Raw genomic sequence first — 13,293 nt, 5'->3', positions numbered from 1 at the left:
TGCGTAAACTGTTCTCTGGCTTTTGAAAGTAACTTTTTCAAGAACAAAAACCCAAAATACTCTGCAGAAGTCACATCCATAACATGATTTGGAAAACTAAGAAAGGGCCCAGCTTGGGAACCAGTTGTTCTCCATTGTGCAGATACTCTATACATATAAATGTACTATTCTATTCCTATACTCTCAACCAATCTTAGATTATTTGCAATCAATAGTTTCTCAGAATAAATATTTTTTATGATGAACATCTCATCTTGCAACAGACAATGTCCCCCCAAAATAAAAATAAACGCTTAAAAAAACACTACTCACTCGTTCTTCATCTGCAGCACCTGGTCCATGGTGAACACTCCGGCACAGGTGAAGTTCTCGCTGTACTGGCTCATCTTGATGGACTCCAGCCACTCGGACACCGACCTGAAGGGTGAGCCGTCCGAACCACTGGTGCTGGGCAGGCGGATGGATACACTGGGGTAGGGAAAGTCGAGAAGAGCGAGCAATAATCATCAACAGCCGGCTGACAATGAAGACAAAGAAAAGGCTGTAATAACCCTGCGAGGAAATGGTGAGATAAAAAGCGGTTGGTGCAGCTATGGAGAAACTGATTAAGGAAGGAACCTGACAGCTCTTTGTTTTTTGTGGGGCGGCAGGTAGCCTAGCAGTTAAGAGTGTTGGGCCAGTAACCGAAAGGTCGCTGGTTCGAATCCCCGAGGTGAAAAATATGTTGACGTGCCCTTAAGCACGGCATTTAACCCTAGTTGCTCCTGTAAGTCGCTAAATGACCAATATGTAAATGTATTTAAAACATGTTCAGACAGACACACATTATGCTGCCACACTATCCTTCCAAGAATTTAACAAAAATCTGCTTTTTTTTGCGCTCCACTCTGTTTTGCTGTTTAATTCCCTTCTAGAGATTAAAGGACTCTTACCGGGGGTCGAAATCTGCGATTGCCTTCAGGGACTCAGGGCTCCTGAGCAGCTTGTCCAGCAGGCTGACAATGTCCGGGAAACGGGGCCTCTTGGAGCGTTCCTGCAGCCAGCACTGCAACATAAGCTGGTAGACGGCTGATGGGCAGTCCATGGGCGCCGGCAGCCTGAACGCCTCGTTGATGGCCTTCATTACCTGACAATCAGAGGCTAGAGGTCACTTTGAGTTCTCAGACTTGAAATGAGGCTCAATGAGATGTTATGGTAATTAGCACCAAAATTATTTTACAATCGTTTCATTCTGAACAGAACAACCATTTTTTGTTCCGACCAGCAAAATAAATGTTCTGACTCGGTTCGAACGCCCCAAAAAATACTGGTTTATATAATTTCTTTCTGTTCTTTTTTTAACGTGTGAAATCCGTTTTTTACATTTAGCTCATTAAATTACTTCACCAATCAGTGCAGATAGAGCAAGCAAGCTAGTTGTTTACATGTCTGATGGACAGTGTAGCCTATGGCGCAGGATGCGACAGGAATTTTGCGGGTGAGATGAGAGCAAGAGAGGGTTGAGGAGGCTTGAAGCTATGGGCATCTTGTTATGACACGCATTATCTGAATTAGGTCCACAGAATTATATCTAGGAGGAGCGGCTTCTATGGAGGAATGTTGAATGTCCTTTGAGCTAGCTAGCTAACAAGCTTGAGCTAGCTTGGTAGCTAGCATGCTTGTGTGTGCAGAGCGGCACCAGAACTAAAAACACGTCTTACCCTTTTGCACTTCTTGTACAATGAAAAAGTAAAATCTCTCTCCCATCTTCTGAATCACGCTTAATGTCAGTACAGTAGCCTATGGTAACGTCAGTACAGTAGACTATGCTTCAGACGGAGGGCAGGTAGCCTAAACACGCACAAGGATTTTCAGCTTGCAGGCAGATCCTGGAATATGTTTCTGAGTGACAGAGTGAGGGCTTTGCATAGGCACTTTGTTGCATTTTTTTGTGGGACTAGAGCAAAATGCCTGGAATGTTAAAGAACGTTATTAACCAGTTCCCATGCTTTAAAAATAACGGTTCTGTACCGGAACAGTATGGATCACTTTCGTTTCCGTTCCTTGAAAATGTTTGTTGTTTTCCGATTTTCGGTTCTGATCCCTGAACTGGTTCCAACTCCTGGTTAGCATTAGAATTGTAGCATACCTCGCAGTTGCTCATGTCCCAGTAGGGCCGCTCGCCAAAGGCCATGACCTCCCACATGACAATGCCGAAGCTCCACACGTCGCTGGCCGAGGTGAACTTCCTATAGGCAATGGCCTCTGGGGCTGTCCAGCGGATGGGGATCTTACCACCCTGTTGGAGGGGAAACAAGTGGACAACACTCAGGTCAAAGCCCAAAAAATACAGTTTTGCTCAATTAAATTACATTTTATTCAATTAAAGTCCTCTGTGAGCAGTTTACACTGAAATACAGTGTTTACAAGGCAAATGCATAAGCATGGGCTAAGTAAAGCCAACCATTCTAACGTCCAATGAGAACTCACACTGGTGGTGTAGGTGCCCTCAGGGTCGTCCTCCAGCACTCGGGACAGGCCGAAGTCAGACACCTTACACTCCAGGTTGTTGTTGACCAGGATGTTGCGGGCAGCCAGATCCCGGTGAACGTAGCTCATGTCGGAAAGATACTTCATGCCTGCGGCGATGCCACGCATCATGCCCACCAGCTGGAAGGAGGGCAACTCGCCATCGTGATCCTGAGGAGGAAACACACATGGTTGTACACACATATTGTTAGAGAGACATCATGTGAAGTTTCTGTGGTAACTCAGTGGCAACGCATTGTCCTTCACTTATATAGGTAACTTGCATACGATGTACTGTACTCACCTTTAGGTACTTGTCCAGTGCTCCGTTCTCCATATACTCAGTCACAATCATGGCATGCTTGACTGGAATTAAAAAAGGGAATAAATAAATTTTAACTACTGCCCAAAACAGGCAGGAAATGTATACATATGGAATTGATATATAGACCGGGTAAGTGAATGTTTGACAGGAGCATACTGTTCTTGTTACAGGTAGCGCCTAGTAGACTAATAGAGCCTTCTTACATTTAGTGACGACTCCCTCCAGGCGAATAATGTTCTGGTGGGAGAACTGTCCCATGATGCTTGCCTCTGAAAGGAAGTCTCGCCTCTGCTTCTCCGAGTATCCCGGCTTCAGCGTCTTAATGGCCACCGCCACCTCCTTCCGCCCTGGTGCTTTCAGAATACCGCGAAACACCTCTCCAAATTCCCCTAGAGGCGCAGAAGAAAACTGTTTTAAAACCCAAAGACAAGATTGAGCAATATTTCAAGCCCTATCCTTTATATGGTTGTGGCTTGTAGTTAGGGCTGGGCAATATAGAAATAATTCAATTCGTTCAAATGTTTTTGTGCAGAATCCCTTTATTTTTATTTTTTTAGCGTTTATGTCCACTTGTTCTCATGTTGTCTTTTTGGTCTCGTCTCCTTTGCTCTTTCTGTGCACCTTCCCATTCACACACACACACACACCCACGCAACAACAAAGATGAGAAATCACTTCATCCTCTCTGACAAGCGGTTTCAACTCACTATTTGCATTTAAGGTTTGGTCCAACTGAATCAATCATATGGACACAAACACACGGACACATTATTTTACTGTAATAGAGAAGTTAACCTTTCCAACAATACCCTTTTGCGTCTCAACTCCTGAAATTGCACGCAGAACAGACACTACTAAAACAGGAGCATCAATTAACATTGATTCTGAAACATTCATGCTCAGTTTGTCGAGCGTGGCATTGCAGTGCATTTTAGCCAAAGACTTATACTAGCTATCTAGTCTGTGTTTTATAAATATGAAATAAGCATTAAACGCAATTCTATAAGGAATTGGCAACCCGTTCTCTTGTATCTCATTCTGAGAAATACGGTAGGCCACCTGATTCCAACATCTGAACAAAGTGAACAGGCTAGCATCCTCTTCAAACAGTTGGAGACGGAATGAAAGGTGTGTTCAATACCAATTCAACTGCTCTACCTTGTTAGCTAGAAAATTGTACAACAAAACTTAGAGAAAACATTAAAAAAAAATAGATTTTGTGAAGTTTGAAAAAAAAAAATATATATATATATGATTTTTAGCCCATATCGCCCAGCCCTACCTTTAGTGTCTCTCGAGGGTTATGGAAATTGTATAAGGAGAAAGTAAACAAGGAAGCATCAGGAGCTGTTTTGCTCCGGGCCTTTCACAGAGGTGTGTTATTGTGGGATTGTGTAAGAAATATGTGTTTCTCTCCATGATTGGGAGTCCCATAGGGCGGCACACAATTGGGCCAGCGTCGTCCGGGTTTGGCTGAGGTAGGCCGTCATTATAAATAAGAATTTGTTCTTAACTGACTTGCCTAGTTAAACAAAGGTTACATTAAACATTTTAATCTCTCATTGGTGGAGGCTTGTGGCCTGTGTGGGAGCATGGGAATCAGTTGTCACAGAGGACAGAGCACGGTTGGGGAGGAGAAGGGGAGGTGGGGGTTGGGGGTTCAAAGGGCAGAATGGCAGATGTTGTCACACTGCAATAAAACTATCATTTGCAGAGTAGGAGTTTGGGATCAAGGGGTTATAGCCTCTCAAATACTCAGTTTTCTGCTCCAGATACTTTTGTTTATCTTATTATAATTTAATGTGGATTTTGAGATAAAGCACTGGTCCCCGAAGCCAAGCAGAGTTGCCACACTGAATTATGTCTAAACATGCAAGCCGAAGACGCAATCCATCAATACCAATCTGAATGGTCTACCCACTGCCACTCAAGAGCTCAAGCTGTAGCATTAACACAACAAAACATTTTATAAACAGGGACTTAGGGGATGGAAAACCCCTTCAACACCTTCATCCTCAGCCCTTAAGCACATTGTTTTAACTTAGTTCTGAACTCACCAGCTCCAATGACTTTCTGCTTGGTCACGTGGCTGGGATGGATCTCGCTGGCAAACTTGAGGATGGCTGTGTTGGGGTCCTCATACGTGTGCGGATCCACATAGGTCTTTAGCGGCTTCAGTTGCTCTGGAGAAGAATACGAATAGATGGGCATTTGTGAAAGAAAGATACAAATACGTAGAGAGAGAGGGGTACTTATTTTCTTTTGTCTACCTGAGCTAGAGAAGTAAGTATCTTCTGGTTCTTGTCTTGTATGGGAGTTCCTTCTCCTGAATAACAGAAAATAAATATCATCAGTAATTATCATCATCATCATCATCATCATCATCTCGCTCCAAAATCGAATGGTCCGTTTTTTTCTTTTTATCCTTCAATTTCCAGCTAGTTTCAAAAGACGCCTAGTCATTGGTGTGTGCCGCCTCGATTCACTGAGGGAAAGCTTTGATAAAGACTGGAGCCTGTCTGTGTTTCCTAAGCCGTGACAAAGACAGATGCACGGATCGACGGACAGACAGCGGTGTGCTGCTGTGCTGAAGGATTTGCTACAGTATGCCACAAGAAGAGCCGACCAGCTCTTATTCCAAAACAATGTGCCACTTGGGCCCGCTTCCATTCAAAGCCACTACTTGTTAGAGTATACTCATTGAGCAATGACAAGCTGCACTCAATGCCAATTCTCCCCTAGTGAGTGCTGGAAAACAGACAGAGAGAGAGTTGCAAAAGGAAGGGGAGAGAAAGGTGGCTGAAAGGAATGGAGGAAAGGCCATTTGGAGAATTGGCAAAAGAAAATAAGAATGAGAAAGGAAACCAGTGAAGGGGTGAGTGTTATGGAGGTGCTTAACAAAAGGAGCGAGAAGCAAAGGGCGAGGGGCAGAAAAGGAGGTTGCTGCTAACCGTTTGCGTACGAGCAGGACGACCACCACAATGAACAACATGGCCGCTCCGCCAACTGCCGCTCCGAAGATGACCGCCGTGTTGCTCTGGGGTACTGTGGCATATCAACAACAAACCCTGAGACACAATGGTAACACACTGACACACACAAAAAAACACACACACACCGACAAAAAATAAAAAACACACACACTGGTTCGTTCATTTCGAGGCCCTGTAGTATGGGGCTGTGTCCGAATCATCTCAAATAGCATCCTATCATTCTCCCTTCTCCTTATTAGCCTCATATGGCCATCGTCCTTACTATCAGGCAGGGTCTCAAATTCATCCTCCATGGATCCTCCAGGGCTGCCCTCGGGGCTCAGGGCCTTGACCCTGAATAGGTAGGCTGTGGCTGGGGACAATTCACTGATCTGCACAGAGCTCTTCTCCAGAATCAGAACCGTGTACGTGGTCACATCCAGATTGTCATCCTGGAAGAGTTGGAGAGGGGGGAGAGAATTGAAAGATGAGAAGTCATGATTGATTCACTGGGTTTCAGTAAGGACTCATAATAATAATGATTTTGTTGTGCGATATTGCTCCCCTTATGTGGCGTTTATCCTCCATGAAACCCTGCTCATTTTCTTTCTTTTGTGCACTATCACAACATTACATTTTTAAGTCCTTATGTATCAAAAAACATACAATAGAACAGTGCAAAAATATGCACCCGCTAGTGGTGGCGTGGGTGGTACTGTACCTTCTTGCGGTAGCTGAGTTCGTAGCGGATGGGCCGGGGCAGGGGCCTGCGGGGGGCTACAGCCCAGGACAGGGAAAGGCTGGTGGGGCTTCGCTCGACCAGACGCATGGACGTCACCTTGGGGGGGTCTAAGGAGAAGGAAGGAGGGGAGATGTCAACAATACCGAGACTTTGTGCAATATCCTTCACAGGTTCAACCAACCAAGAGCTTTGGAAATGCTTTCATTGCAATATGTGTGAGAGTATTTAGTCATCATGCTTGTATGAGAAGCCATAACTACATTTCAGATCCCATTTGATCATGCATAATAAAAAAGGTTTCTACTACTTCTACTACCATTACTCCTAAGTACGGTGGCCAGTGTTGAGGGTAAAGTGTTACAAAAGTAACATGTTACGTAATCAGATTACTTTATGAGTAACGGCATTAAGTAACGTGTTACTTTTTACAAATTGGGTAATATTATTACAGTTATTTTTGTCAAAACCCATGATCCGATCTTGTCTCGTTTCCTCATTCTCGAGCGAGCGGAGAAAGGCCGTTTTGAGTAAAAGCAATGCAGCTGTTGTCCATACAAATTTATAGAGGACGCACCTCTGATCTTTGCCATAGAGGGCTTTCCCGTCTAGTGGCAAGTGGGCCTTCTATACATCTCTATGGGTCAGTGTACGTGCATTCTATAGAGAGAGAGATATTTTTTATGAAAAGATTGGAAATCTGTACAGATGTTTTGCTTTGAGTATACACCGAGGATACAACAATTTGGAACACCTTCCTAATATTGAGTTGCACCCCCCTTTGCCCTCAAAACAGACTTCATTCGTCAGGGCATGAACTTTACAAGGTGTCGAAAGGGTTCCACAGGGATGCTGGCCCATGTTGACTCCAATGCTTCTCACAGTTGTGTCAAGTTGGCTGGATGTCCTTTTGGTGGTAGACCATTCTTGATCGACATGGTAAACTCTTGAGCGTGAAAAACACAGTAACATTGCAGTTCTCAAAAAGGTATGCCTGGCACCTACTACCATAAACTATTCAAAAGGCACTTAAATATTTTGTCTTGCCCATTCACACTCTGAATGTCACACATACACAATCCATGTGTCAATTGTCTTAAAAATCCTTCTTCAACCTGTCTCCTCCCCTTCATCTACACTGATTGAAGTGGGTTTAACAGGTGACAACAATAAGGGATCATAGCTTTCACCTGGATTCATAAAAGTAACGCAAAGTAATACTGCATTACTTTCTACACAAAGTAATACTGTAAAGTAAATGTAATGAGTAATACGTAATGTATTTCTTTTTCAAGGAATGAATCCCAACACTGATGATGACTCACCTGTGTAGTGCAGGGCAGTGGTCAATGTGTTTGTGGACGGGGGCCTGTTGGAGCGCGGTGCCCCCTGGCTGGCGAACAGCGACACTCCGCTGTGGGCCTCCACGGTGAAAGTGTAGTTGAGGTGGGGCTCCAGCTCGCTCACCGCCACCCAGGTGTGCATCAGGCCAAAGCTGGCTGGCTCGAGGCGCACCTTCTCCCCGCATGGCTGGCACGCGCCGCCGTCACAGCATCTGCACTCCACACTGTAGGTGATGTCACTGCGGCCGCCCGTGTCCTCCGGCGGGCTCCATGACAGATGCAGCTTGCCCGCGGCCAGCTGGGTGGTCGTGGCGACCAGTTCTTGCGGCGCTGAGGGCAGGCCTAATGCAACAGGAGCAGTAAAATGGATGCATAGTATGTTAGTTCACGATGTATGATTAATGTCATCATTATGTCAACCACTGTAGCATTCTGTGATTTTCTATTTAGTGTCATTATGTCATTATTTTGGTTAAGAGAGCACTATGAGCGCAATAAAAACTCTCATTAGTTGTCAGTGTGGGATCCACCAATGGTGACAGTGCACATTAAAGTCATTTTTCTAAATGGCCTCCCTTCCTCCTCCTAACCTGAGCAGGGCCCTGTTGCCGGGTCGTCGGGAGCGCGGTAGAAGCCTTCTGCACATGGGCAGAGCAGCGCCCCGGAGCCCAGTAGCTGGGTGTTAGCAGGACACAGTTTGCACGTGTCGCTGGACACGAAGGCTTTGAAGAAGCCTGGCTGACACTCTGAAATCACAACACACACAGGGGAGACTTTCATTAGGAACTGAGGGGAACTAGTTAAGAAACGGGAAATTAAAACATGGCAAGGAAAACATGGTGTGTATCCCAAATTGCACTTTACTTCTTATATGGTGTGTACTGCTTTTGACCAGAGCCCTATGAACCCTGGTGAAAAGTAGTGCACTATAAAGGGAATAGGGTGCCATTTGGATGAAAAAACAAAAGTGTTTATGTAGATGATTATTACAGTGTTTTCCTACATCTGAGTGGGTGGTTGGTGCAGAAACAACAGCCATACTACTACTCTTTAAACCTTTAAACCATCCCCCTTTTCTCTCTCTCTCTAAACCAATACAACCAGTCTTCCCACATTTCCAGGACAGTAAGTCAGCCATCAATACTCCACGAGAAGAGAGAAAACAGAGGAGTGCAAGCCAGAATCAAGTTGGAAAATAAATCAGAGAGAAAATGAATAAGTGAAACCATTATGTGCATACCTCAGCCGTCTTTTAAAAAGACCCCTGTGTAAATATGAAACCATATCGCTTAGATAAGATGTCTGCTGATTTCACACATGGGAGAATAGAGTGGTGGGAGAGACACAGGTAAGCTCAAGTTGTGCACCAACAGTAGTTGGAATCAGAGTAAGACGGCGTGAAATCTCATGGAGGAAAGTGAAAATGAGAAGGCCGCCCTTAAATGCTCCAAAAACATTCCAATGGCTTCTGGTCATGTCCGTGCTCTATCCCCTTACATGATTACACACACGGCGAGCAAATCTGACTTCAGAGGAAGGATTACTGTTCTCTTCACCTGTTTCCCCTTCTCACACACACACACACACACACACACACTGTTTTCTTTGGTTCTTCTATTTCCAGGCCCTGCGATATGGGTCTGTATTCCAATGATCTCAAATAGCATCCTTTCTTCAGCCAGCTCTCTTTTCCTAGGTTGACTTCATTGCTTTATCAGACATTGGGGGGGGCGAGAGAGCGAGAGAAATTGATTACAGGCAATGGAGGAATGACCTGAGAAAGAAGGTGAAATATGTAAAGAATCAATGATATATGGTTCTAGTGTCTGCATCTAAATGGCAACACCAGGGGCAAGTCAAGAAGGAAGCCGATGTCTATTCTCAGAGAAAAATCTGCTTTGATCAGTTACGGCCTTCGCTGAAGTTTACTTGGAACCCGCAAGTAACCTCACACTCGCCTGAAAGAAAATCGCCCACATTTCACTAATTCAAGTAACTATGAGACGTTCCCTTCGCTCCATTCGTCTTTTGCCTCATTGAGGCCTACAAGTTGCAGTTGCCATTTCTCGGCAGTAGGATGACATGGCGAATATGGACAACAATAGTGCATTCTTAGTTTAAGAGGAAATTCTAAGCATGAAAAGATTTAGGATTCTTCTCTTTCTCTGCCAGCTGTTTCTATAACATTCATGACTACTCATTAACAAGATCTCGAAGGGCGAAAAGACACGGAGGGATAGAGAAACAGAAGGGCAGCAGAGGGATAGAAAGAAAGAGGGGTATCGAATCCTACTGCGAGTGGGCAAACGAAACAGCTGCCATCTCGAATCCCAATCCATAGGCCTCCATCTTCCCTGCCTCCCCACTGGTAATCAACAAATACCTCGATTCCTTCCCTTCAAGCCTCACCAAAAGGCTCCCAGCTAACTCATTAGCATATTCTTTCACAAGTGACCAGCAGGCAGAAGAATGTCAAGCCATTCAACAACAAAAAAATTTAAAATAAATAAACACTTGTTGCAAATAGTAGAAATGCCACATGGTAACAATAGAGGGGACTAGGCTATTTCTGCGCGGCAGCAATGGTGGGGGAATGAGAACGGCTGCGATGCATCTGGTCATGGCTGCGGGGAGATGGCCTTACAGCAATGTACACGGAGAGCTAACAATAATATTCATGTAAATCTCTCATGGCTCAAAGTGGAAGAGAGAATGACTTCATCACTACCTGTTTTTCTAAGAAATGTTGACATGCTGAATGCACTGAGGTGTCTGTTTAAACTACTAGCACACAGCTCGGACACCCATGCATACCCCACAAGACATGTCACCAAAGGTCTCTTCACAATCCCCAAGTCAAGAGCAGACTATGGGAGGCGTACAGTACTAAATAGAGCCATGGCTACATGGAACATCAGGTAACTGATGTGAACAGTAAAATCAGATAAAAAAAATGTTATATACAAATACTCCTTATGTAAAAGCGGGGACTGTGAAGAGAGACACACATAGGCACAGACACACATAAATCAAAACAAAAATCAAAATTTTACTAGTCACATGCGCCGAATACAACAGGTGTAGACCTTAAAGTGAAATGCTTACTTACGAGACCCTAACCAACAATGCAGTTTCAAAAAATATGGATAAGAATAAGAGAAAAGTAACAAGTTATTTAAGAGCAGCAGTAAAAAAAATAACAATATATTCAGGGGGGTGCTGGTACAGAATCAATGTGCGGGGGCACCGGTTAGTTGAGGTAGTATGTACATGTAGGTAGAGTTAATTAAAGTGAATATGCATAGATGACAACAGAGAGTGGCAGTGGTGTGGAGGCGGGGGGGGCAATGCAAATAGTCTGGGTAGCCATTTGACTAGATGCTCAGGAGTCTTATGGCTTGGGGGTAGAAGCTGTTTAGAAGCCTCTTAGACCTAGACTTGGCGCTCCGGTACCACTTGCCGTGTGTTAGCAGAGAGAACAGTCTATGACTAGGGTGGCTGGAGTCTTTGACAATTTTTAGGGCCTTCCTCTGACACCGCCTGGTATAGAGATCCTGGATGGCAGGAAGCTTGGCCCCAGTGATGTACTGGGCCATACGCACTACCCTCTGTAGTGCCTTGCGGTCGGATGCCGAGCAGTTGCCATACCAGGCAGTGATGTAACCAGTCCGGATGCTCTCGATGGTGCAGCTGTAGAACCTTTTGAGGATCTGAGGACCCATGCCAAATCTTTTCAGTCTCCTGAGGGGGAATAGATTTTGTCGTGCCCACTTCACAACTGTTATTTTAAATGTTTTTATTTCACCTTTATTTAACCAGGTAGGCTAGTTGAGAACAAGTTCTCATTTGCAACTGCGACCTGGCCAAGATAAAGCAAAGCATTTTGACACATTCAACACAGAGTTACACATGGAATAAACAAAACATAGTCAATAATACAGTAGAAAAAATAAAACAAAAAGTCTATATACAGTGAGTGCAAATTAGGTAAAATACGGGAATTAAGGCAATAAATAGGCCATGGTGGCGAAGTATTTACAATATGGCAATTAAACACCGGAATGGTAGATGTGCAAACGATGGATGTGCAAGTAGAGATACTGGGGTGCAAAAGGAGCAAAATAAATAAATAAATACAGTATGGGGATGAGGTAGATAGATGGGCTATGAACAGGTGCAGTGATCTGTGAGCTGCTCTGAAAGCTGGTGCTTAAAGCTAGTGAGGGAGATGGGAATCTCCAGTTTCAGAGATTTTTGCAGTTCGTTCCAGTCATTGGCAGCAGAGAACTGGAAGGAAAGGCGACCAAAGGAGGAATTGGCTTTGGGGGTGACCAGTGAGATATACCAGCTGGAGCGCGTGCTACGAGTGGGTGCTGCTATGGTGACCAGCGAGCTGAGATAAGGCGGGGCTTTACCTAGCAGAGACTTGTAGATAACCTGTAGCCAGTGGGTTTGGCGACGAGTATGAAGCGAGGGCCAGCCAACGAGAGCGTATAGGTTGCAGTGGTGGGTAGTGTATGGGGCTTTGGTGACAAAACGGATGGCACTGTGATAGACTGCATCCAATTTGCTGAGTAGAGTGTTGGAGGCTATTTTATAGATGACATCGCCGAAGTCGAGGATCGGTAGGATGGTCAGTTTTACGAGGGTGTTTGGCAGCATGAGTGTGGTTATGGTTATGGTGTGCTTGGACCATGTTAGTTGGTGATGTGGACACCAAGGAACTTCAAGCTCTCAACCTGCTCCACTGCAGCCCCGTCGATGAGAATGGTGGAGTGCTCGGTCCTCTTTTTCCTGTAGTCCACAATCATCTCTTTGTTTTGGTTACGTTGAGGGAGAGGTTATTGTCCTGGCACCACACGGCCAGGTCTCTGACCTCCTCCCTATCGTCTGTCTCGTTGTTGTCGGTGATCAGTGTTGTGTCATTGGCAAATTTAATGATGGTGTTGGAGTCGTGCCTGGCTGTGCAGTGAACAGGGAGTACAGGAGGGTGCTGAGCACGCACCCCTGAGGGGCCCCTGTGTTGAGGATCAGCGTGGCGGATGTGTTGTTACCTACCCTTACCACCTGGGGGCTGCTCGTCAGGAAGTCCAGGATCCAGTTGCAGAGGGAGGTGTTTAGTCCCAGGGTCCTTAGCTTATTGATGAGCTTTAAGGGCACTATGGTGTTGAACGCTGAGCTGTAGTCAATGAATAGCATTCTCACATAGGTATTCCTTTTGTCCAGGTGGGAAAGGGCAGTGTGGAGTGCAATAGAGACTGCATCATATGTGGAACTGTTGGGGCGGTATGCAAATTGGATTGGGTCTAGGGTTTATGGGATGATGGTGTAAGGCAGGCACACAAGGCACGCACTCTACACACACGTACACATGGATTTTGTATTGTAGATATCTGGTAGTAGAGT

The 13,293-nt window shown here is 45.0% G+C and overlaps 1 protein-coding gene across 1 annotated transcript in view; it reads right to left on the bottom strand.

The window, feature by feature from the left end:
• Nucleotides 1-13,293, bottom strand: part of LOC106572015 (ephrin type-A receptor 2) — a 45,825-nt gene that overhangs the window by 2,196 nt on the left and 30,336 nt on the right. Inside the window, exons 4-16 of the mRNA XM_014145712.2 lie at nucleotides 8,478-8,633; nucleotides 7,870-8,229; nucleotides 6,527-6,654; nucleotides 6,089-6,257; nucleotides 5,785-5,878; nucleotides 5,104-5,159; nucleotides 4,891-5,016; nucleotides 3,037-3,222; nucleotides 2,813-2,874; nucleotides 2,470-2,679; nucleotides 2,129-2,278; nucleotides 933-1,126; nucleotides 313-468 (exon numbers count right to left, since the gene is read on the bottom strand). Of these exons, the coding sequence (XP_014001187.1) occupies nucleotides 313-468; nucleotides 933-1,126; nucleotides 2,129-2,278; nucleotides 2,470-2,679; nucleotides 2,813-2,874; nucleotides 3,037-3,222; nucleotides 4,891-5,016; nucleotides 5,104-5,159; nucleotides 5,785-5,878; nucleotides 6,089-6,257; nucleotides 6,527-6,654; nucleotides 7,870-8,229; nucleotides 8,478-8,633 (2,047 nt within the window). The remainder of the gene's footprint in view (nucleotides 1-312; nucleotides 469-932; nucleotides 1,127-2,128; nucleotides 2,279-2,469; nucleotides 2,680-2,812; nucleotides 2,875-3,036; nucleotides 3,223-4,890; nucleotides 5,017-5,103; nucleotides 5,160-5,784; nucleotides 5,879-6,088; nucleotides 6,258-6,526; nucleotides 6,655-7,869; nucleotides 8,230-8,477; nucleotides 8,634-13,293) is intronic.

Source organism: Salmo salar, chromosome ssa15 (genome assembly GCF_905237065.1).
Source record: "Salmo salar chromosome ssa15, Ssal_v3.1, whole genome shotgun sequence".
NCBI lineage: Eukaryota > Metazoa > Chordata > Actinopteri > Salmoniformes > Salmonidae > Salmo > Salmo salar.
This window is presented reverse-complemented; position numbering and strand designations above follow the sequence as displayed.